Source organism: Gracilinanus agilis, chromosome 4, assembly GCF_016433145.1.
Source record: "Gracilinanus agilis isolate LMUSP501 chromosome 4, AgileGrace, whole genome shotgun sequence".
NCBI lineage: Eukaryota > Metazoa > Chordata > Mammalia > Didelphimorphia > Didelphidae > Gracilinanus > Gracilinanus agilis.
In genome coordinates this window covers 243845017-243871608 of record NC_058133.1, presented here as the reverse complement: position 1 = coordinate 243871608, position 26592 = coordinate 243845017, and the positions used below count along the sequence as shown (strand labels likewise).

Below are 26592 nucleotides of genomic sequence, written 5' to 3'. Positions count from 1 at the left end.
CCTATTTGTACAAAAATATTTATAGCCACTCTTTTTGGAGTGGCAAAGATTTGGAAATTGTGGGAATGTCCATCAACTGAGGAATGACTGAACAAATTTTGGTATATGTTGGTGATAAAATAGTGTTATAATATAAGAAATGATAAGCAGCTTGATTTCAGAAAAATCTGGGAAGATCCACATGAACTGATACAGAGTGAAAGAAGCAGAACCAGGAGAACATTGTATATAGTAATAGCAACTGTGAAAACTTGGCTACTTCATCAATGGGATAATTCTGAAGGACTTTTAATGGGGAATGCTGTCTATCACAGAGGAAGAACTGTTGGAGATGAATGGATGCGGACTGGAGCATTCTATCTTTCATATCAGTATATTTAAGGTTTTATTTTGGGATTTGGTTTTGTATGGGTGTGCTCTTACAACAGTGATAAATATGGAAGTGTGTTTTGCCTGATACATGTATGATCCAGATCAAATTCCTTACTATCTCTGAGAAGGGGACGGGAAGGGAGAGAGAGAAGCAGTTTGAATCTTATAATTTTGGAAAATGTATGTTGAAAATTATTATTACATGTAATTGGGAAAATAAAATGTCTTTGAATTAAAAAAAAAAAAAACCTTGCCTTCAGTCTTAAAATCAATACTGTGTATTGGTCCCAAAATGGTAAAGACTAGGCAACAGAGCTTAAATGACATGCCCAGGGTCACACAGGAAATATCTGAGGTCAGATTTAAACTTGTCACCTCCAGTCTCTAAACCTTGCTATCTAACTCACTGAGCCACCTAGTGGCCCCTTATAGCAACTCTTTTTGTTAGAGAAAAGAATTGGAAGCTAAGAAAGTACTCATCATTTGGGAATGGCCGAACAGATTTTAGCATAAGAATATGAGATTGGAATGGAAGATTTCTGTGTTGTACAAAATGAAAAAAAAATACAGTTTAACAGAAAAGTGGGAAGACTTGTATGACCTACTGTAAAGTGAGCAGACCACATTTATACAAAGGATATATACATATATATTATATATATCATATATTTATACACATATATATGCAAATAACAACAATAATAATAAGTCAGATGCATGTATTACCCAACCAGGATTCCAGAGAACATACTGTATACCTCCTTTTAGACTGACGATGGATTTAAAATGCAGAATGAGATATCCTTTTGGACTTGGCCAATGGGGAAATAGAGATGGAAATATACTTTGTTTAATTATGCATATTTGTTAGGGGGATTTTCCCTTCATTCCTTCCTCCCTCCTTTCCCTCTTTTCTTTACTTTTTTTTTCCAACAGCAGGTATTGCCTTTGCTACTTCATTAGGTAAAATAAATTTTTCTTTTTTTAACAGGTAGCTGGCAATGGTTAATAGATGACAGTTTAAAAAGCCTCCATCTCATCTCAAGTACTTCAAGACAGCACGTCAAGGTACAGTTCTCTTTTCATACCTGTGGACTCTTAAAAAGATCTAGTAACAATTTTTGTGTTTTTTTTCTCTCTTGTCATATTAAAGTACTAAGTGTTTATAGAGGCAGCTATCTGACACCTTTAGATAGAGCACTATCCATGAAGTGGCCTGGAGTCAGGAAAACCTGAGTTTAACTCCAGCCTCAGATACTTCTTAACTGAATGATACAAGAGACATCCTTTATACATCTGCCTTAGTTTTTTCTGTTGTAATAGTACCTATTTTGATAAATCGTTGTGGAGATAAGTGAGATAATATTTGTAAACTTATCATATTCCATGGCAGAAAGTAGCTAGGGAGGTTAAATGACTTGCCCAATATCATACAAACTGACAAAGCTTGAATTAAATTTATCTTGATTTTAAGACCCGGCATTTATCTATCTATTCTTACTTTCCTCTTATAATTTTCTTATTAATCATAATGATTATATTTGTTTTAATAATTTTTTGTTTTATATAGTTATAACGTGGTTATATATACTTCAATGGGTAGTATCTTGGTATTACTATCAGTGGCAATACTTGTATTCTTACTTTTTTGATCTCATATAAAATATTTTGTTTTTCATATTTTATTGGATTCTTTTTTCTTGGCAAATACAGATTACTTTTATAGTTTTCTAGCATGGTACTTGCACATTTATGTGTAGATCAAGTCATAAGGGTCTTTAAAGTATATCTATACCAACTGTAGAACATATTAGAAGTAGCTTGGCTGATACTTATTTAATTTAAGCTGTCTACCAGAATTCAATAAAGTTATTCTTTTTCCTACCCTTTCACTTCTACCCAGAATAAATATTTTGTATTATGTTATCCTTAGGTTTTGGAATTATGAGATGCTACCATCTTTGCTCCTCAAAGGGGCCCTTGCTTACCATTTTTACCATCAGCTTAGATTTATTAATGAAATAAGACTTTTAACTCTTTAAAAATGAATAAGACTTGGTCTTTGAGTTACTTTAGACTTTTTCAAAACCCACTATTTCTATCCTGCCTGTTTCTTCTCATCACCTTGTTTTTTTTAATGCTACGTGTTCCTTTGTATTTCATAAATATTTTTTCAAATTCTATTTCAATAAAATCAATGACTTTTTGTATTATGTTACAAACCAGTGACTAGACACTTAAATTCTTTTTTTAAAAAAATATATTTATTTATTTATAATATTTTTCCATGGTCACATGATTCATAATTTTTCCCACCCCTCTTCCCTCCCTGTTCCCTGAGCTGACTAGTATTTCCACTGGGTTATGTTGTGAGGAGGATTATTTAGTTATTATTTAGGAGACATAACTGGAAGGGCTTGAGAATTCCAAATGGAATGGGGAAGCAGGAAGTGTGGCTCTCTCTCTCTCTGGGACGGACTCCATGGTGGTTGGGACAAGTTGCAACTGACCCTAGGAGACCTCAGATTACCAGAAATCCTGAAGGGAGACTGACATTACTTGTGGGAGATTTTGGTAGAGACTATTAATCCCAACCTGAGTTGCAGGTTAACTTGGGCTGTATTAGCTCCCAGAATCTACCCACCTGAAAGGGTACAGCTAGTGGTCCTGGAAGAGCTGCAACATCACTGGAGTGAGTCTGGACTCTGCTGTGAGGATACCCACTTCAGTCCTTCTATTCTCTGGGCTCTGTCTTGCTTAGGTCTCAGTTGAGTGTAGATAAGTCCCTCCCCTGACCTTGTGCTTTGCCCTTAGTCTGAAAGTGTAGAAACCCCTATTCCCATCCTTTACCATAGTTTAATTAACCCTTAATTAAAATTGTTATAAACTCTTGCCATTTGCTTGCTAGTTTCCATAGGCCCCTTGTCTAGATGCTGCAGGCTGACAGTTAGGGCCTAACTGCCACTTCTGTTAACAGACATTTCCTTAGCAGTTAAATTCAGTCTCCCTACCTTGTTTGGTCCCTCCTTTTGTCATTCCTATCTCCCTCACACCCTTCTGGACCCACATTTAATATTTAAGTCAACTCCCCTGGTTTTCCCCATAATAGTTATACATGTATTCTCGTTCAAAACCTATTTCCATATTATTCATATTTGTAACAGTGTTTCAGTTTCTGTGTACAATGTTCTCCTGGTTCTAATCATTTCACTCTGCATTAATTCCTGGAGGTCATTCCAGTTCACATGGAATTCCTCCAGTTTCAATAGTATTCCATCACCATCAGATACCACAATTTGTTCAGCCATTCCCCAATCGATGGACACCCCCTCATTTTCCAGTTTTATGCCACCACAAAGAGCACGTAGACACTTAAATTCTTGTTAGCTTGACTTCACTCATAGTTGTTTCTAGTCAGACTGACCCCTAATTGTTTAATGTATGCAGCATTCTATTTTCTATCCCTGTACTTTTGCACAGGTGTTCTCCCTTGTCAGGAATATATTTTCTCCTTACCTTAACCACATAGAATGCTTAGCTCCATTGCTATCTTCTTCTACACAAGGTCTTCTGTTATTCATCCAGTTAGTGTTCTCTTCCTCTTGAAACTAGTTTGTATTTACTCATCTGTATAGTGTACATATATTCATCCAAAAAATGTCTTTGTGTTTCCTCCACCTAACGAGTGATTTGCACACAGTAGGTATTTTAATTTATTGAATTCAACTGATTATCATTTACTTCTTGAGATTGGCATATTGAATGGAGCTAGTCTTTGTACATGTGCTTCAGTAAAATGAACAATGACTTTTTATGGTCATAGAACCTACCTTCACATCCTAGCTTTTCACTGAGCTATTAGCCAACACACTTTGCCTTTTGGGACTTCACTTTTCTCATTTATGAAATGAATCATTTTAAAGTGGTTTGGCAGGATAGTAGGGGACCAGTGATGTTCTGTGCTACTCACCTTCTTAGAGTCAGTGACTGATGGATTCAAGTTTTTAAAACAAATCATACATTTTTGAACATGGATAATGTGAAAATTTCTTTTGCTTCAAAATGCATATTTATTACAAACATAATGTGTGTTGCTCACTTAAGATATGTGTATCCACATGGATTGTCTAAGCATAAATTATAGGGAGGCACTGATAGATTTCTCATCAAAAGGAAAATTTACCCAAGTCTCTGAGCACATAAGGTGTAAATCTAGAAAATGAGGAACCAGATTTCCTCTACTTGTCTTATCTTCCCAAACTCTTTCTTCCTCTCTGTGGATCTCTTCCTGAAGGTAGTCTAGAATCTTATGTATCTCTTTCTAAGGAAAATAAAGAATATTTTTTCTTTCAAAAGTGATTGCATAAACTCAACCCTTCACTGAATCATCATTCTTTCCACCATTTAGCAGAGTCTTATGCAGATACTCCAGGATTTACTGGAAATCTGGGTTACACAACTTTTTTTTCCTTTCTTAGTTGGTATGAGGGGATTGGGAAAAGAAAAGAAACATGTTAATCAAAAAATAAATTTTCAAAAATTAAAGTGAGTCAGACTAAATGACCTTTGTAACTTCTTCTGGTTATAAATCTGTAATTTATGCAGAATTTTTCTTTAAAAACTGCTCCCCCCTTCAAGACATTTCTCTCCATTTACAGTATTTTTACTTTATTTTCTCAGAACTTTTCATAGTTTAGACATAAATTTTGCCATACTATTTGGCATTACTAAAACTGAGTTGTGACCTTTCCATTTGAATGTCTTTTCTGGTGAAATTCATTGATAAAAATGAGCTAATTTGGAGTTAATTTTTGTTCGTGATGATGGTATCTTTTCCTCTATTTTATTCCATGGATAGAAAGGGAAATCTATTGTTTATAAAACCTTTAGTCTTTTGAGAACATTGTCTCTGATAGAGAAACAATTTGCTAACTCTGTTTTGAACTGGTTAACTCCTAAGAGAATCTTTTATGAGTTTGAAGTTTGAAACTTTTATGAGTATGAGTTTGAAGCAAACAAAAAATAATATATTTATGTCTTAGAAAGGGATATCATCTTTGAATCACTGTCATTAAAGCACAAGTAATTCTTCAGTAGTCTCTTCAAATTGTTTTATTGAATTAGAAGCTTTTTATAACCTTCTAGGTTTGGCTTTATTTTAGGAAGCTGCTGTCTCAGCCCTTGCAGCATTGTGCAATGAATACTATCTGAATCAACAAGGAGAAGTTGATCCTGTTATACAGGGTAAGTGATTCATATGTCTTGTCTCTTTTTTTAAATTAATACCATTAATTATCCCTGTTGTATATACTGATAGAGAATGGAAAAGGGGGCCTTTAAGTACTGCCACTATGGATTAGTGTAATTATAAGCCCAACCTAGTTGTATATAATTTTAAGGTTTTCTTAATCACTGGAAAATATACTTATGTAATAATTAATATACGCAAATTTTTTGTTCTATGCAAAATATTGCCCTGGAGGGATGCAAGAAATAGAATAATACCCTTAATAGCAGGGGTTCTTAATCTGAGGTCCATTGAGCAAGGGGTCTTCAGATAGACTTTAGGGAGTCTTTGAAGCAGAATGGGAATTAGATGACATCTTTATTTAATGCTAAATGGTACAAAGGATAGAGTGCCAGGCCTGGAATCAGGAAAACCTGGGTTCAAATTTGGCCTCATAAATTTACTAGTTGTATTGCCATGGGCAAGTCACTTAACCTCTCTTTGCCTCAGTTTCCTCATTTGTAAAGTGGCGATAATAAAGCACCTCTCACCCAGAGTTATTGTGTGGATCTACTGCCTTAAAAATTATAAAACACATAGTATATTATCCAGCACTTGGTAAATGCTGTGAATGTTAGATATTATTATTATTATTATGAGTACAATCGGTTTATTTTGTAATCTTATATATTTAAGAACATTCTTTGAAAGGTTGCAGAATTGCAAAGGGTTCATATCCCCCCCTCCCCAAAGGTCAAGAAGCTTTTGGTGTCTGCTCTTGAATGAAGTTCCATTTATATACACCCTAAGGCAATTACTTATTTATTAATAATGTCAATCATTATGAATAAATAACTAGGAAATCAAATTACTCCTTTTAGAATTACACTTTTGAATTTGACATAATTTAAAACACAGGTATTTTTAAGTGAATATTATTTATTTTTTAATTTTATTTATTTTTTATATTTTTAAACCCTTAACTTCTGTGTATTAGTTCCTTGGTGGAAGAGTGGTAAGGGTAGGCAATGGGGGTCAAGTGACTTGCCCAAGGTCACACAGCTGGGAAGTGTCTGAGGCCAGATTTGAACCTAGGACCTCCCGTCTCTAGGCCTGGCTCTCAATCCACTGAGCTACCCAGCTGCCCCATATTATTTATTTTTTACTAAAGACAATGCATGAGGAATATAATATTGCATATGTCCAAGAAGTAACATTTTCCAATAGAAGGTCCTGTGGTACCAAATTCAAAGGGAAGGTGTAGGGGCAATTTTTAGCTTAAATTTTTTTTAAGTGTGTACATTTTTGCAATAACAATGTCACATAGATGCAGTACTTTTCAGCTTATGAAACACATTCCTCATAGACAACTTCATTATAGAATCATACATCTTGAGATACATACAACTTAAAAATAATCTAATTCCATCTTTTTGTTTTACCCCTGTGGGAAAATGAAGGCCAGAGATGGAAAAGGACTTACCTACCTTTATAACTACCTTGCCTGTGAGATAGGTAGTGTAAGCATTATTATTCTGATTTTTCAAATGGGGAAACAAATCAGGAAATCAGAGAGGTTGTGACTTGTAGAATTAATAGTATCAGACTTAGGACTCTAACGTGATCATTCTAACTCCAAGTCCAGTGTCTTTTCCACTGCATTACCTTGCTTCTTCTGCTTTACTGAGAGTACAACATTGTGCTCTTTGTGGGTAGAAGAGTTTCTCTGGGTTCATATGATTTGGAGTAACAAGTAGCCTTTTCAAGACCAATAGCAAGAGGAATTGGTGATTATGTCAGTGACTTTTCTAAATCTATATCATTATCATGTTTTTATGCTTCCTAAATTTATGGTTTAAAAGTGTTTAGGGTGATTTGTTCATAGAATTGGTATAAAGTTGGTAGATTTTGGTGATGGAATTGGGGAGATGTTGGAAAAGGACTTGAAATTGAGTAGCTTTTGTCATTTAATTGGAACACCATGTCTGGCCATTTCTTTGGTATAAACGTGTGTGAGAATGATAAAAAAATATACAAAATTGTTATGCAAATAATGCACATCAATTGACTTTTCTCAAGAACTTACCATATACAAAACACTGCTTTGCTGTGATGAATATAGAAAAAAAACATAAAACTGAATGACTAGGTGTCAAGGCTTGAAAAAAACCCCAGGATAAACAATTAAAAAGTATTATGTACCTCCTTCAGGAGCTTAGCCTCCCTTATATTGGGGAAGATTTGACAGACTTTACAGACTAGGTTATATGATGTAAATGAGACCCCACTGTAAGCTGGGATTCTGAGGCATACATCTGCTGCCACTGACTTCAGAACTTCCTATTTTCTTAGTACATCACCCTATGCTTTCTAACTAGTAACTACATTCCCCTTTCCCTTTACTCTTTTCAGTACCCCAAGGGTCTGTCTTAGAATCTAGTATTAGGGGATAAAACAGCCAGTTCATAAATGTCCCTGTTGCAGTGCTCCTGTGGTTCTTGTGCTTCTCCAAATAGGTACCTGTCACCCTGGTACACCACCTCTTCCTGGACATTGAAATATGTCTTTTGTACCACGCTTCCCAGAATGGTCAAATCAGTTCACAACTCTCCCAACAGTGCAATAGTGTCTCAGTTTTTCCCATGTCCTCTCTAAATTTTATTTTCTGTCATTATAGCCAATCTGATAGGTGTGGGATGGTAACACAGAGTTGTTTTAATTTTCATTTTGCTAATTAATAGAGATTTAGAATTTTTTTTTGGCATGACTATAAAGAGCTTTAATTAATTGGAGAACTGCCTATTCATATTCTTTGACCATTTATCAACTGGGGAATGACTTGTATTTGAGAAATGAGGCATTTAATAGACTTGTAAATTTTTTTTTACTATTATGATTACTGTCTATTACTCTCCATATTATTTCCCCCTATTTAGTTTCTGACCAGTATATCCCTCAATTGGCCTGTCTTTTCTATTTTTATTTCTTTGTTTCATTCTTTTTCTCCCTCCCTCCCTCCCTCCCTCTCTCCCTCCCTCCCTTCCTTCCTTCCTTCCTTCCCCATCTTCTTCTTCACTGTAAAAACTTTCGTACCTCTTTTATGTTAGATAATTTACCCCATTTTATTTTTTCCTTCCCCTTTCTCCCAGTGTATTCCTCTTTCTCATACCTTAGTTTTAATCTTTTAGAGATCATATTCAATTCACACCCTTGCTCTCTATGTAAACTATTACTTCTAATTGCCCTAATAATGATAAAATTCTTAGGAGTTGCATCACATCATATTCAAATCATATCCTTGCTCTCTATGTATACTACTACTTCCAACTGCCCTAATAATGATAAAATTCTTAGGAGTTGCAAGAATCATTTTCCCACATAAGTATGTAAATAATTTTGATTTCTCTTTCCTATTTACCTTTTAATGATTCTATTGAGTCTCATATTTGACAGTGAAATTTTCTATTCAGCTCTGATCTTTTCATCAGGAATGTTTGAATGGCCTATTTCACTGAATACATATTTTTTCCCTTGAAGGATTATGTCCAGTTTTGCTGGGTAAGTGATTCTTGGTTAAGTTCTAGCTCCTTGGCCCTTTGGAATAGCATATCCCAGGACCTTCGATTCTTTAATCTTTTGTTATTATGATTGCGAATTGTTTCTTTTAGGCTGCTTACAATATTTTCTTCTTGATATGGGAGTTTTGAAATTTGGTTATAATAGTCATGGGAGTTATCCTTTTGGTATCTTTTTCAAGCGGTTATTGGCAGAGTCTTTGAATTTCTATTTTATCCTCTGGTTCTAGAATATCAGGGTAATTTTCTTTGATAATTTCTTGAAAGATGTTGTCTAAGCTCTTTTTCTGATCATGGCTTCCAAGTAGTCCAATAATTTTTAGATTATCTCTCCTGGATTTATTTTGCAAGTCAGTTGTTTTATTAATAAAATATTTTTGTATTTTCTTCTATTTTTTTCATTCTTTTGACTTTGATTGTTTCTTGCTGTCTCGTGGAGTCATTATGTTCCACTTTTCCAATTCTAATTTTTAGGGCATAATTTTCTTTCTTTTTTTTTTTTTAAACCCTTCCATCTTGGAACCAATATTGGCTCCAAGGCAGATGAGTGGTAAGGGTAGGCAATGGGAGTCAAGTGACTTGCCCAGGGTCACACAGCTGGGAAGTATCTGAGGCCAGATTTGAACCTAGGACCTCCTGTCTCTAGGCCTGGCTCTCAATCCACTGAGCTACCCAGCTGCCTCTATAGGCATGATTTCCTTGTATGAGGCTTTGTACCTCCTTTTTCATTTGACAATTCAACTTTTTAAAGAATTCTTTTCCTCAAAGAATTTTGAACCTCTTTTTCCATGTGGCCAATTCTGCCTTTTAAGAAGTTCATATCTTTAGACCATTTTTTTAGATCTTTTTCCATTTGGTCAATTCTATTTTTTTTAAGAAGTTCTTCTCTTCATTGGATTTTGATGCCTCTTTTACTACTTGGCCTATTCTGTTTTTTAAGAATATTAATTTCTTCAATTTTTTTGTACCTCCTTTAACAACCTGGTGACTCTTTTCATGATTTTCCTGTATTGCTCTCATTTATTTTCCATATTTTTCTTCTACCTATAAAAGCTAAATTAAATAAACACTCTGGTTCTTAGTTTCCACAGAGTTTATTAATATTTACTTGAATAAAAGAGGCCAGATAGATATAGAGCTATTCTCGCCACATGTCTCTCCACCTTATGGCTTTCTGTTCCAGTCACTGTCCTTTCATTGCTACGTTCAAGGGAGTAGAGAGAACCAATTCCTGGAACCCCCTCTTAAATTTCTCTTATCCCCAGACTCTTAACCTTTCCATTTTGGGTTGTGTGCCTAGGTCACTGTCCCATGCTCTCACATGACATAGTGCACACAGCTCAGGGATACAGGTAGGATGACCCTAGTATGTGATTCCTGGGAGAGGGAGTTCCCTTCACACAATCCCCTCTTTGATTCTTTGGGAGACCAGCATGTTAAAATCTCCTCCCTTAGGGTTTCTAGGAGATTAACATGTCAGGTCTCCCCAATGAATCATTCCACATATGAAGCTATTACCTCTAAAGCTTCTCTTACTAGAGGTATGTAATACATTGCACTTTACAAAGAGGGAATTACAACAATTTCGGGGTAAGAGGGAAAGAAAAGAAAAAGTAGAAAGAAAACAAAAAATGTTTAATATAAACATTGACAAAAAGCCAATTGGGGGTACTCCTCTTTGGCATAAGAGTTTATATTCAGAATAAATGATATGTTCAGTCCCCTTCAGTTCAGTTCATTATGTCCCAAAGTTCATTCTGGATAACTTGATGTAGTGTGTGGTTTCTGTAGGCATCCTTATGGCACCTTCTCCAAAAGATCTGCTTTCTTGATTCAGGATGCTGACGATTTTCTTTTCCTAAAATTTCTTTAAAAGGTCTTAAACCTTGAATTTTAGGATAGTTATCCAATTTGCCCTTAGGAAGGTGTTGATCAACACTAGACTCACCCCAGGATACATAGCTGAGTTATGATGTATATGAATCAGTTCTCAAAAGAAAAGCAAAAAAGCCCCCCAAAAAACCCAATGGAAGAGAAAAAATTAAATTCTGGATAATATGTTACTATATGTATGATATATAACACATATATGTATACATACACATATATCTCATGTGTATAAAATTACAAGAAAAAAACAGAATAAACCCATAAGATTTTCTTCAATCACCAGTAAGACTCAATTAAAGTGACTAATGTCCTATAAACCAGCAGAACAATTGCAACAAAATTGCACTTACCCATCGGCAGCCAGGACTATAGAAAATTGCCATACTACAAAAGAGAAGGTTCTAGATTCTGAGGTAAAAGGGAAGTATGATTCTATGGTCTGATTTTGCCTTCAATCTCAGGGTTAGGGGAGCCAAAAATGAAAGCTAAACTAAGGTACTTGTAGACACCTGGCATGGGAAAGTCCAACATCGGAATTTGTCAATATAGCTGCTTCCTCAAACCTCAAAACAAGTCTTCTGTCTTGGCACAGATTCTTATCAATCCCACAGGGATTGTTGATCTCAACCTTGTGCTTCTTTGCACTGTGCAAAGTGCTCTTTTGTGATCCCTTCTTCTGAAATTAGACATAATTACTAGTAAAAGTCCCATGACACTTAGCAATCAATGGCAGGTTTCCATGGGCTAATAGATATTGTAAATTCATCCTTCAAAATAAAAAATATTCATACTATTTCCAGGCACCAAAAATAAGAACAAAGAAAAAAATAAAATATCCTATTGCAAAGGTTAAAAAATAATAAAAAATTAAAAAATCAGGAATTCATAATTCACATTCCATGTGACAAAATGTCAGCCAAATAGAGACACAACACAAAGGTTTCTCACTCAAAAGTGAGCTCTGTTTCCTTTCTAACTTGGCCATAATCCACAGTGTGAATGTATATAATTTTTTCACCATGTAAAAGCATGTTATAAACAGTAGTACAACACATAGCTAATAGCCAAAACATAGTAACTGAAAGTGACATTGTATAATGGAATACTTTAGATTAGATTAATATGTAAACTTAAAAACAAAATTAAATCTTCAACAAGCAGCAAATGCATTATATGTGACAGGATATAGTCACTCAGTATCAATAGAAGGTACCTGTTTTAACACATTAGCAGTGAATCCAAGAGTCCCTTTCTCCAATTTTGATAGCTGTTGGAGTGATTCACTGGAAATTATATACACCTTTTCTCTTGGGTGTAGATCTTTATTTAAAATTGTGTTACATAGACTTCTTCATTATGGGGAGGGAAATAAACTGAAATAGGTAATGTCATTAAGACAGTAGGGTCTGATAAGGCTTAAAAATCACCTCGAGACTCTTTCAGGTCCCTTTCCCTCCCAAGTACCATCATTCATCTAGATTCCTTTGGTCACACCTCTGGCTGCACTTATGGCTGTCCCTCTGGTCATTCTGACCATTTCTCTGGAATAACAGATTCCTTGGCAAAATACATTATGGTCTGAGTTATAATTTACCCTCTTACAATCCCTCATCCTTTTACAGGTTCTATTATTGTTATTATTGTTGTTATTATTATTTCTTAAGCTTCTTATATTCCTATTTTCTTGGTTCCTGTTTCTATAATCCATAGCTACATGGCCTTCCTTCCCACAAAAAAAACAAAAAACAAAAAACAGAAAAAAAAAAACCCAAACAAGTCATTAGTTGCCTCTTGTGTTCCGTTAAAAGACCTATGACCTCTGTCTGTCTTATGGCTTCTTTTACTTGTTCCTTTAATTTGGCTTTTTCTTTCCTTAATTTCTCCTCTAATTAATTTTTATCCTTTTTTAATCTCTCCACTAATTCAGCTTCCTTTCTCTTCCTTTTCATGGCAGTCAAAGACATAAATTGTTACTCTCTTTAATTTATTGAGGTCCATAGTGGACCAGTCAGGGCATTTAGTCATAAAATATTTCCTAAGAATCCTGCAGCAGTTTTTTACAAATGTGTTCTTATGTGTCTTACATCTTTTCCCCTAGAAAGATCTCGGTCAAATTATCTACATCCTAGTTTGACAAATCTATCCATGAAATGAGATGGTTTCTCATTTTTCTCTTGTTTCAAGTCTTTGAATCTAGTCCAAGTACCTGGCCTGTCAGAACAAGCTCTCATTGCTTTTAGTAATGCATTTCTAGCCTGACAAAGATGTATGTAATCATTTTCTTTATTCTGGTCCCAGTTAGAGTCCTCAGTGGGCCAGTGAATTGCATTCTCTCTCTGTGCCTGGTTCTCAAGAGAAAGGACCTTGTTCCTTTCTCTTTCCATTAGCAGGGCATGGAGCAAGTACTACACATCTACCCAGTTTGGATTGTAAATTCTATAAATGCTTTCAAGCTTTTGTATCACTGTAATCAGTGGGTTAATTTTCAAAGGAAGGGATTTTTTCTTTGAGTCTCTCAATGTCTTGTAGAGAAAAAGGTGTATGATGTCTAATATTTACTAAGGTCCCTCATCTATCGTAAGTGGGGATATCTCTTAGAGGGAACAGGCCTGTATTTGAGTTGTCTGAGGTTACTGGAATCTGATTTGTTGCTTGGGATGGGGCTGAGTGGGTGGGGGAAGAGGGAGAAGTGATTGGGCAGGGAAGGAGAGGCTGGTGGGTGGGAAGGCAGGGCGAAGGGGGGCAGATCAAGGGTGGGGTGGGAAGGGGAGTAGGGATGGGGGCAGGGAGGAGAGGAGGAGACCAGGTAGGATGAGTGGGGTTGGTCAGGGAAAGGAGGGTAGGGAGAAGGAGAGCAGGGAGGGGGAGGCAAATGGGAGTGGAGAGAGTTAAGGAAAGGGAGAAGGGAGGAGGACTGAGCTAGTAGGGGAAAGAGAGGGGGCAGGGAAGGAAGGGGGAGAAATTGAACAAGGGGGAAGAAAGGGTGGGTTTGGGCAGTGAAAAACTGGGCAAGGCAAGAGAGAAGGTAGGTGGGGCAAGAGCATGGCAGAGCAGAGACTGGGTAGGCTTAGATGGTAAGATGGGTAGAGAGATGGTACCAAAGATGGGCTCGGAGGTGAGAGGGGCATGGAAATGGGAGGGAAAGAAGGAGTCAAATCCAGGCCTGGATCAAGAGAAGGAGCCTTCTTGTGGGCAGGCTGGGAAGAAGGCAGGATGTCTTTCTTATTAGATTTAATGAAGGGTTTAAGAAGAGGAGCTGAAGGAGTCAAGCCATAATGGCCTGGATCTAGAGAATGAACAGCCTCATGGCTGGGGGACAATGAAGGCAAGTGTGTCAGGGTTTTGAGAGTTAAGTAGGCTATTTTGGGTGCTACTGGGTTTGGTTGACTTCTCAAGATGTTATTCCTACAGCCTCCAATAAGAATACTCTTTAGAATTCTCATGGCCAATGGCCAGTTTTAGTTCTTTCAAAACTTTAAAGTCAAGTGAACCAATCTTTGCAAAGTTTTTTCATCTTCTTTTTTGACATCCATCCCTCCTTAGAGAACCCTTATTCACCTCAATTACATAGTACCTTATGCACTAGAGAACCCTCGGGCACTACTGGTTTTATTCTGTTTATTTTTCATAGTGCCTAGTCTTTTGACCCTGTATTTAGAAGAAAAAAAAATTTCTAGCCTTTCTGTCTTAGTCTGTTTAGGAAAATTCCTGGGCCTTCTTTCCCTATCTGAGTGAGGCTTCAGCTCTAGAAGCTGTTTTTGAGTTAAGTAACCTGGTACAAGCCTATTACTGCCAGAGCTCAGTAAGGAATTTAGCAGCTGTGGTGGAAGTCTATTATTGTCAGGGCTCAGTAAGGAGCTATTCTGACTATTGCTGAATGGGCAATTCAAACAATGAAAGGATCCCAAAACATTTTAAAAAACAAATTTGAGATGCAACTTTCTTTAATTTTATTGTAGAAAGCTACTAAACTAGAGTAGGGCTAGATAAGAAATCAACGTTTTTTGTTGCAAGGCAATAGTATCAATAATAAATATATATTTACAATAATAATAACCATTATTATTGTTGTTGTTTTAAATTATTATGATGATGTTTCAGATAATGAATCACTGAACTAGTATATTTAGTTAATTAATAATGCATTGAATTAATTTGGCTTAATTTGGTTTTATTTGATTTTATTCATTTGAATTTAATTCAGTATTATTAATTTTCATTTATTTATAATTCTCTTATTTAAATTTTATTATTTTGATTTATTTGGTTTGATGCATACAATTATATTTAATTTTATTATTAAAAATTTTTTTTAAATTAAATTGTTTGCGGTTTTACTTCTTACCTGCAGGTGACACTACACCTGCATGTATTGAGTGCTGTGTGTCTTTAACCACATCTGGGAGCACAGAGCTTAAACCCCCTGCTTGGAGTTCAGGGTTCAGTGGGGGTGGCATGGGAGATCCCCCATGTGGACTTGTGCTGTTAAGTCCCCACCCTTAGAGCCTGAAGTTTGGAAGCCCCGCCTGGGCTAGGGTCGTTGCAGGATTTGGAAGCCAGGCAGGGGTGGGTAGCATGGGTTGGGGCAAGGAGTCCTTGCTCTGGGCACACTTAGCACAGAGACCCTGCCTGAGGTCAGGGCCACAGTCCAGGCTGGGCAGGGAACCTTCCACCACCACAAGCCTGGGAGTAGGGAAGCAGAGTGGACAAGACCTTGCTGCGCTCAGTGAGGAGCAAGGAGTTGGTAAAAAGGCTTGGGTACTTGTGGAGGCTTGCCAGGGAAAGGGAAGGCCTGTGGCTGGCAGCAGCAAGGCAATGGCTGGCTGTTGCCACTCAGCCCAGAGCTGGCTTGTGAGCAGGCATGAGGAGTCAATGCAACCCTGACAGCCCAGACTGTTGCTGGCTGTGCCTGGATGCCGGGAACAGGGAGGTCTAGCCCACTACTCTCTCCAACACTCCATCCTCACCTAAGCTAAGGCTGGGGCCACATGGGGGCAATCTTACCAAAATCTGGGCAGTGGTTAGAGCAAGGGTGGGAACAGCAGTGGCAAATGAAGGGATGGCAACTAAAGTGGCGACAGTGGCAAAAAAAAATGGCAAAAAGGGGCAACAGTATCAGAACAATTGTGGTGGCCATGAGGCTAATCTGCTCTTTTGCCTATTTAAAACTGCTCTACAAACTTAGAGAGGAGAAGTGAACATTTTAAACTCCAGACTTCTGGTCGCTAAAACCTGTAAAAACTAAGTTAAATTAACACTCTCTGGTCCTTAATTTCCATAGAGTTTATTAATATTACTTGCATAAAGAAGGCAGACAAATAGAAGAATGCTTAAGCCTATTCTTTTTTTTTAATTTTTTAATCATTTATTAATATTCATTTTTAACATGGTTACATGATTCATGCTCCCACTTTCCCCCTCTCCCACTCCCCCACCCCCCGCACTCCCCCCACTCATGGCCAACGCACATTTCCCCTGGTTTTATCATGTGTCATTGCTCAAGACCCATTTCCAAATTGTTGCTAGTTGCATTGGTGTGGTGATTTCGAGTCCACATCCCCAATCATGTCCTTCTCAGCCCATGTGTTCAAGCATTTGTTTTTCTTATATGTTTTCTCTCCTGCAGTTCTTCCTCTGAATGTGGGTAGCGTTCTTTACCATAAATCCTTCAGAACTGTCCTGTGTCATTGCATTGCTGCTGGTACAGAAGTCCATTGCATTCAATTTTACCACAGTATATCAGTCTCTTTGTACAATGTTCTTCTGGCTCTGCTCCTTTCACTCTGCATCAGTTCCTGGAGGTCATTCCAGTTCACCTGGAACTCCTCCAGTTTATTATTCCTTTTAGCACAATAGTATTCCATCACCAGCATATACCACAATTTGTTCAGCCATTCCCCAATTGAAGGACATACCCTCATTTTCCAGTTCTTTGCCACCACAAAAAGCGCAGCTATAAATATTTTCGTACAAGTCTGTTTATCTATGATCTCTTTGGGGTACAAACCCAACAATGGTATGGCTGGATCAAAGGGCAGGCATTCTTTTATAGCCCTTTGAGCTTGGTTCCAAATTGCCAGCCAGAATGGTTGGATCAGTTCACAACTCCACCAGCAATACATTAATGTCCCAATTTTGTCACATCCCCTCCAGCATTCATTACTCTCCCCTGCTATCATTTTAGCCAATCTGCTAGGTGTGAGGTGATACCTCAGAGTTGTTTTGATTTTAAGCCTATTCTAAACAGCTAATCAACCATGTGGCTCTCCACCTCATGGCTCTCAGCCAGCATCCTGCAATGCCATATCCAAGGGAACAGAGAGATCCCACTTCCTGGGATTCCCTCTTTTATTCTTCTCCTTTACCCCAGATCCTAACCTGATCCTTTCCAGGTCATTGTCCCTAGGTCACTTCACCCATGACCTATGTTTGGAGCATTCTCACGTGATGTCCAGTCACGTGAAGTAAAGTTAGCAGTCCGGGGACATAGGTAGGACGACCCCAGTGTGTGATTTGTGGGGGAGGGGGTTCCCTTTACACTTAACTCTCTTATTTGATTTTTGAAAATCTTTTTTGCTTTAGTAAAGTTGCAAGATACAAAATAAATCCACATAAATTATCAGTATTTCTATATATTACTAACAAAGTCTAGGAAGGAGGCATAGCAGTACCAAATTTCAAACTATCAGCAATCATCAAAATAATCTAGTACTGAGTAAGGAATAGAATGGTAGATCAATGGAGTAGATGAAATGCACAATATGCAGGGATAAATGACCTTAGCAACCTCGTGTTTGATAAACCCAAAGATCCCAACTTTTGGAATAAGAACTCACTCTTTAACAAAAACTTTTGGGAAAATGCAAAAATAGTATGGCAGAAGCTAGGTATAGACCAATATCTCACACTCTATCTCAAGATAAGGTCGAAATGGATATATGACATAGGTATAAAGAATGATACCATAACTAAAATAGGGTAACAGAATAGTTTACCTGGCAGATCTTTGGAAAAGGGAAGAATCTATGACTAAATGAGATAAAAGAGTATTATAAGATATAAAATGAATAATTTTGATTATATTAATTTAAAAGGTTTTTATACAAGCAAAACTAATAACTAAGATTAGAAAGGAAACAACAAACTGGGAAAAAACTTTTTATAACAGGTGTCCCTGATAAAGGTCTAATTTCTCAAATTTATAAAAAATGAAATCAAATTTATAAGAACACAAACCATTCTTCAATTGACAAATGATCAAAGGATATGAACAAGCAATTTTTAGATGAAGAAATAAAAGACAATAATCATCTGAAAAAAATATTCTAAATCACTCTTAATTAGAGAAACGCAAATTTAAAAAATGCTGAGGTACCACCTCACATCTATCAGATTGACTAATATGGCAGTAAGGGAAAGTGGTAAATGTTGGAGGGGATGTGGCCAAATTGGGACACTAAATGGTGTTGGTGGATCTAACTGACCTAACCATTCTAGAGCGCAATTTGGAACTATGCTACTACTCAGTCTGTATCCCAAAGAGATCATATAAAAGGGAAAAGGACCCACTCCTACAAAAATATTTATAGATGCTCTTTCTCTGGTGGCAAAGAATTAGAAATTGAGGGGATGTTTGTCAGTTGAGGAATGGCTAAACAAATTGTGGTACATGCTAATAAAGTAATACTATTGTGCCACAAGGAATGATAAACAGGATGATTTCAGAAAAAGCTAGGAAGATCTGTGTGAACTGATGCAGAGTGAAATAAGTAGAATTAGGAGAACAATGTACAGAATAACAGCAATATTGGATGGTGATTGTCTGTGAAAACTTGACTACTCTCAGCAATGCAATTGTTTTAATAAAATAAGGACCCTGGTCCTTAAATTTTAATAAAGTTTATTACAATTACTTGGATAGGTAAAAGATGAGAGAGATAGAAATAGGGAGCCCTAATCTAACTTTACATGTGGCTCCTCCAGCAGCACCCCCAGCACAGAAGTTCCTTGTGTGAAGAGTGAATCAAACTCTCTATCAATCAGCAACTTTTAAGTTAATCAATCAAAAACTTAAGGACCCCTACTTAGTACCTTACTTGATACTAAGTAAGAGAGTTTGCAAGTCACTTACTAAAGTAAGCTCACACCTCCAAAGGTCACTGCAGCCCACCCCAGGCAGTACTAAGCAAATTGAAAGACTGCAATTGGTTCCTGTAAAGTGAGGGAGCGACAGGAAGTGAGTCGAGAAAACTGCTTTAAAAAGGCCAGCTCAAGGATTCAAGGATTCTCTCTCTGTTGGTGAACCGGACTGGAGGAGGATACTCTATCCTTGGTTCTTACCTTTCCTTAGTCTTTTGGTGGGGAGACCCTTTCTGCTCATTGGTGCTTCAGTGGGATACTCCCTTTAGCTTGAGTTCTAGTGGTATTCTTGGAGGTCTTAGCCTTGTGTGCACTGCAGGTTCTTGGGAGATTTTTCAGCATCTTCTGACTCTTTGGATTTTGGCTTCCTAATTAGGATTTTGGATTCTACTGAGATTCGCTTTCAAATTTGCATTTGCGATCTGGAGACATTAGGATTAAACTCAGGGTGGTAGCTAGGCAGTACTTTCTGTTTCTTTATCTACATTTTTCCACTTTCACCCATTTCACCTCTTTGTAAATAAAGCTGCTAAAAGTCATTTTGAATTAAGCTGTAATATTTTTAAATTGGTGACCACAATATTAATTTAGAATTCTTATATTTAGCATAAAACCTAAATTTAATTTCTTATATTTGGTAGAATGCCAGAGATAGAGAGAGTGAAAACTTCCTGTTTAACCCTTTTTATAACATCCTGGCTCCTTTTTTTTTTCTGTCTTCTGCATCTGGGTCAAGTTCAGGCTCAAACATCCAAGTAGTCTATGTACACAGATAGATGTCACCTGTGCAACCCCAAAAAGGGGGGAGAGGGTAAACTTCCCTCGCACAATTTCCCTTCTGATTCTTTGGGAGACCAGCATGTTAAATTTCCTCACTTGGGTTTTCTAGGAGATCTACATGTCAGGTCTTCCCATTGAATCATTCCACATATGGAGCCTATACATTTAAAGATTCTCTTGCTAGAGGTGTATAAAATATTGCCCCTTACATAGAAGGAATTACAACAATTTGGAGATAAGAGGGAAAGAAAGAAGAAAAAAATTATTGATAGACTCATTGAGGGCATTCCCCTTTGGCATGAGAGTTTACATTCAGAATAAATGATAGGTTCAGTTCTCTTTAATTGAGTTCATTATCCAAAGTTCACTCTAGATCTCTTGGTGTAGTGTGTGATTTCTGTAGGCATCCTTTATGGCATCTTCTCCAGAAGGTACACTTTCTTGATTCAGGGTGTTGGCGATTTTCTTTTCCTAAAATTGCTTAAAAAGATCTTAAACCTTGGATTTTAGGATAATTATACAATCTCCCCCTGACCCCACCAGGAGCATGTTGACAACACTAGAATTGCCCCAGGATACATGGCTGAGTTATAAAGTCAATTCTCCCCCCAAAAAAACTCCCAAGCCCCCAAAACCCAAAAAGCAAACAGAAGAGAAAAAAAATCTAGATAAAAAAATGTATCTAAATCCTATGTGTATAAAATTACAAGTAAAAATAAAATCATAACAGTTCTTTGAATCACTAGCAAGGCCCAATTGAAGTAGCTTATATCTTACAAGCCTGTAGGACAATTGCAACAGTATTGCACTTTCCCATTGACAGCCAGGACTATAGAAAATTGCTATACTATAAAAGTAAAAAGAGGACAACAGGTTGAGGTGAAATGGAAGTATGATTCCTTGGTCTGATTTTTTCTTCAATCAAAGGGAAAAGGGAAGCCAAATGAAAGTCAAACAAAGGCACTTATTAAAACCGGGCACGGGGAAGTTCAACCTCTGGATTTGCCAAATAGCTACTTCCTCAAATCCCAAAACAAGTCCTCTATCTTGGCATATATCCTTATCTATCCTACTACCATTTTTGGTCTCCTTGACCTTGTGCTTCTTTGCACTGTGCATTGGCTCCTTAGTAATCCCTTCTTCTAAAATCAAACAATCAGTGGCAGGTTTCCATAGTCTAAAGCTTTTGTGTATGCAATGGTATTACAGCTTAACAGGTATTGTAAACTTATCCTTCAAAATCAAACCTTTAATACTGATTCTATATACTCAAGTAAAAAGAAGAGAAAGAAGAAAAACCCTTGGGAAATCCTTCCTCCACTGGAATGAGACCATAATAGTCATGAAAGACATGTTTTTATATATCACATCCATTGCATTTCTAAGCTTTACTCTAGCACAAATAAATGTAGAGGTAGGGAATGGAACGGTATGGCTACACTTTCCCTTGTCACTCATATATTTACTATTATATAATGGACCCTTGCTTTTCGTCACACACAAGTCAAAAAGGTAGGCGAATTTGATCAGTCAGAGGTCGTGGTGGTCCTAGATATTTAAAAACCACTTCTGAAGACCCACTAAAATCAACTGAGATTTTCAATTCCTTAAATTCCTCAAAGGTCACTGATATAGGTTATAACCAATTTGATGGGGTCCATCCATCATCATCTATGTGACAGTTAACAAAGGCAAAAGGAACAAAAGGCTGTTTAAGTAGCATGTGACCTTCCTGTGGAGAAAGTTGTAATAAAATTTCATTCTTATGGACTAAAATTGTTTCCCATGACAAGACAGAGCTCCAGTGGATCTTTTGACAGACTCAACATCCATAGGGACCAATGACATTGTCATGGAAAAGAGTTTATCCAACTTGTCTATGAACTTTTATAATGGCATTATCCCTAGTCCAATCATAGGAAGATGGTACAAATAAGGACAATGTAACAGACCGTATAGCTAATAACCAAAACATACTAACTGAAGTTAACGTTGTGTAACAGAACATCTTAGATTAGGTTTATATGTAAATTTAAAGCAAAATCAAATTCATAAACAAACAAGCAGGAAATACAATATATGTGACAGGATAGTCACTCAGTGCCAGTTGAAAGAACCTGTTTTCATGTGAGCAATGGATCCAAGAGTCCTTTTCTCCAATTTTGATAGCTGTTGCAGAAGTTAACTAGAAATTCTTTATATACACCTTGTCTTCTGGGTGTAGATCTATATTTAAGATGACATTACATAGACTTAGGGGGAGGGAAACAGACTGAAACAGTTAGGAACAAGACAGTGGGATCTGAAACGGCTTAAAATTAACCTCCAGACAACTTGAGGTCCCTTTCCCTCCTGAGAACCATTATAAATCTTGATTCCTTTGGCCATATCCTTGGCCATTCCTCAGGCCATCCCTCTGGCCATCCCTCTTGTCATTCTAACCATTTCTGTGTGGTGCCCCACAGTGATTACAAATTCCTTGATGGGTGTTATGGTCTCAGTTATAATTTACCTCATTATAAAGTCATTGGTCCTGTTGGAGGATTTATTATTATTATTATTATTGTTTTTGTTATTGTTATTATTATTATTATTAATTTCTCCAGCTTCTGTTTCTCTTTCTACAATTCATAGCTACATGACCTTGTTTCCCACAAAAATAGCATGTTATTGGTTGCCTCATGGATTCTTTTAAAGGAGCTACAATCTCTGCCTGCCTTTCAGCCCTTTCTTTTTCACATTTCCCTAATTCAACTTTTTCCCTCTCTTTTCTCTTCAGTTCATCCCCCCCCCCCTTTTTTCCAATTCCTTCTAAGCTTTCTCTTTCTTGCCTTTCACAACTTTCAAAGACATATACTGCAGGCCTCTTTAATTGTTCTATGTTCACAATAGGCCAGTCTGGCCAATTGTTCTGAAAATATTCCTTAATATCTTGGGAACAGTATTTACAAAATGATTCCTTATGATTCTAGAGTCTGTATCTCTAGAGATGTCCAGGCCCAGATGCCTAGACCCTACTTCAACAATTCTGCCATAAAACTGAGATGGTATCTCATCCTTTTCTTGTTTAATGTAATCAAATTTAGTCCATTTACTTGGCCTTGCAGAGCAAGCTTTCATTCTCTTTAATAAAGCATTCCTAGTCTCACATAAATGTGCATAATCTTCAGCAACTTGGGATTCCATTGGGGATTTTCTGAGGGCCAGTGTGCTGCATTGTCATTTTGGGACCTGTTCACAATGGAAAGGATCATGTTCCTCATATTCTGTTAACCAAGCATGAAACAATTCTGCAACATCTGTCCAACTTGTGTTATGTGTTCTAAACATAGTTTTCTAATTTTTTAATCACCACTATGGGTTCCTCATTAAAGGTGGGAATTTCCTCAATGAATCTCTCAATATCTTGTGGAGAAAAAGGTGTATGATGTCTAATATTTACTAAATTTCCTCATTCTATCATAAGTGGGAATATCACTTAGGGCAGTGATGGTGAACATTTTAGAGATGGAGTGCCAGACCCCTACCCCACCCCCCACAGTTCTATGCCCTCCCTGCCCCTACCCCACATAGAGGTAGGAGAAATCATTCCCATTGGGTTGTCAGGTGGAGGGGTGGGTGAAGTGAGGAATGGCCTCAGCAAATGTAGAGAGGGGAAGAGGAGTGGCCCAAGCGCTCTGCTCACCTCTAGCTCTGCCATCTGTGAGCTGCCCACCTTACCCCTTGTATGCTCCCATTGAGCTACTGGGCAGAAGAGTTGGGAATGTGAAAAAATGTTATCAGGCATGGTGGAGGGGGGGAAGGGAGAAGCTCTGCCCAAGTCCCTCAGCTTTTCTAGTAACAAACTCTGAGAGGGGTAGTGATGGAGAGGGCAGCCACTTGCCCACAGAGAGTGCTCTCTGTGTCATCTTTGGCACTTGTGCCATAGGTTCTCCATCACTGCCTTAGGGAGGAAAAGCCTGTATTGGATTTATCTGTAGTTCCTGGTGCTTGGCTTGTTGTTTGGGTGGAGACTAAGCATAATGTCTGTGGTGTGGTGAGGGAAGGGAAGTAGAGAGAGAGGTAGGGAGAGATAGGCTGGGGGTGGGGAAGAACCACACTTCCTTGTTCGAGTCTTTTTAACCCCTCCTTTCACATCTGGTTCAAGTTCAGAATCATATCTGGGATCAAGTGTCTGGGTCATTGTCCTGTGACCCACACTTAGTGGCTTCAGTGATGCAAATTTATGCAGACTCTCTTAGACTCACACAGACACACTCCAGCTGTGTTACCCAGAAGGGAAGAAGGGTAGAACTTTACTCACACACTCTAATAAAAAATGGAGACACAACTTGCTTTAAGTTTATTTTAAAAGGCAACAAAGCTACACTTTAGTATTAGGGTTAAATAAGAGATCAATGTAAGGCAATAAAAGTTTTGAAATGATGGACTACTGAACTGGTATAATGAATTAATTAACTTTATGTATTTTTTTTGAATGGTAGAACTAAATATACTTGATTAGTTATTGTTATTATTTAATTTTATTTATTTTATTTCATTTGATGTTTTATTTTATTAATTTTTCTTCTATTTAATTTAATTTGATGTTTATTTAATTATGTTTAATTGGTATTTATCTTAAATTTATTTTAATTAATTAATTAATTTGAAGTTGCCTGCATTTTTACTGTTAGTCATTAGGTGACTCTGTGATGGCCTTTGGGCTCTTTGGCCAGGAAGCAGGGTCTTCCAGGACTAAGGGGTGGGACTATGGGGCAGGGCTGGAGAGACAATCATACTGATTGCATGCATACTGAAGATTTGGGGAGAGAGAAAAAAAGGTGGGGGGGGTGGGGAGGAAACTCTGTGCATGCACAGATGACCTGGTTTAAATGAAAGGGTTTCTCCAGGAGGGTGACCTGGAACCCTGCACCAGAAAAAGTGGGATGGAGGTGGGCTTTGATTCCCACATAGGTTTGTCCCAGGAGTGTGCACTCTGGCTGCTGTGCACCAGTTGTGGTACATTGGCCACAGCCTGGAGGAGACTGCTGTGGGACATAACCCTGTAGCCCCCAACTGGGAGACCAAAGAGCAGGAAAACAGGGTGGGGTTGGGGAGCCTCAGAGGCAGAGTGCCATGGAGGTCTAGGTCAGGGTTCTCTTGTTTCTCTGAGTTGTTTTTTGATCCACTCATTCTTTAGGAATAAATTATTTAGTTTTTTATCTCAGCTTCCGAGGCCCTTTATTGAATGAAAATTTTATTACATTATATTCAGAAAAGGTTTGTTATGGTAGGATTTGGGAAAGGTGTTTGGTTAAAGGGGATTTGGAAGGGAGGTTGTCAGGGACTTGCTAGGTAGATAATGAGTGGCAGGTAGGATGTAATGGTGAAATTCAGGATATAATATGAGGCTAAAGTCAGGGAGTATAACACTGAAGGTAACAGATCTTCAGGGAGGGGAGGAATTAATTTAAACAGACAAAGAGCAGCAGGGCTTATAGATTAGGACTTAGACTAAAGACAAACTGAGGGAAACAGACTGATTGAAATTAACTACAGGCTTTAGTTAATTTCCCAGGAAGGGGCTTGTTTTGAAGTTACACCTTCCTGGATTCCCTGGCTTCCCATCAAGCCCAGAGTATGTTGGTTCTATTCCTCTTCTTCCCTTTCTTACTAATTAACTGACAAAGTAACTAACAGGTCTGTTTTAAACACAAAAGGGATTTATTGTCTTTTTCAGGTTAAATTGTCAGATAAACAGGATTAAAGGAAGCCCTAACAGTTGTTTAAAGAAACCTCACGTGGGGGAAGGGAAGCAGAGATGGGGTTTGAGCTAGGTCCTGCCCTGACTCAACTCTCAAGGTGATCTTGAAATCATAAGGGAATGTGATGATGACTACCTAACCTCTCTAGATAAAGTACTCTCAGAGTATAGCTAAACCCTCACAGATTTGAAACTACTCTCTGATTCACTCTCCTTATTCACTCCTCACAGACATTAGGTAAGGGAAGGAAGGTAGGGAAAATGAGGTAGAGTATGGAGATACAAAAGGTTTATCTAAATTAACAAATCTCAAATAAATACTCCAAAGCTAGGCTAAATTTTCAATCTTCAGAAAGGAGAAGAAGCAGCTCAGCTGGCCCTAGTTCTCTCTTCATGAGGTCCCAGGTCCAACTGAAACTTTTCTTCAAGCTTCTAAACTCCTAACTGATTTCAGAACTCAGCCAAAGCCTGCAAAAACTGCTCTGACCCCCTCTCTCTGTACTACAGGTTGCATTTAATAGTTCTGCTTTTTTGCATTTGGTTGTGAGGGTTTATGCTCTAAATACATCCATTTGCTGCATATATGTTTTGCATTTTTACCTTTTAGCAAAATGTAGTTTCCCTGATTATGTTTTTTAATTAGGTCTATTTGTGCTTTTGCTTAGTTGAAGATCTTGGCTGCTTTTTTTTCTTTTTTCTTTAGCTGAAGCATAATAGATTCTGCTGTAGTCTCTTATTTTAACTGTTTGTCTTTCTGTTTCATGTTTTTTTATAAATGCCATATTGATAGATAGCCAATACACAATTCCGCTAGGTTTTACATGTATCATTGATCAAGACCTATTTCCATATTATTGATCGTT

The 26592-nt window shown here is 37.4% G+C and overlaps 1 protein-coding gene across 1 annotated transcript in view; it reads left to right on the top strand.

Moving 5' to 3' along the window:
* TBCD (tubulin folding cofactor D) overlaps window positions 1–26592 on the top strand; it is a 522548-nt gene that overhangs the window by 403927 nt on the left and 92029 nt on the right. Inside the window, exons 25-26 of the mRNA XM_044675187.1 lie at window positions 1364–1440; window positions 5535–5616. Coding sequence (XP_044531122.1) covers window positions 1364–1440; window positions 5535–5616 — 159 coding nt within the window. The remainder of the gene's footprint in view (window positions 1–1363; window positions 1441–5534; window positions 5617–26592) is intronic.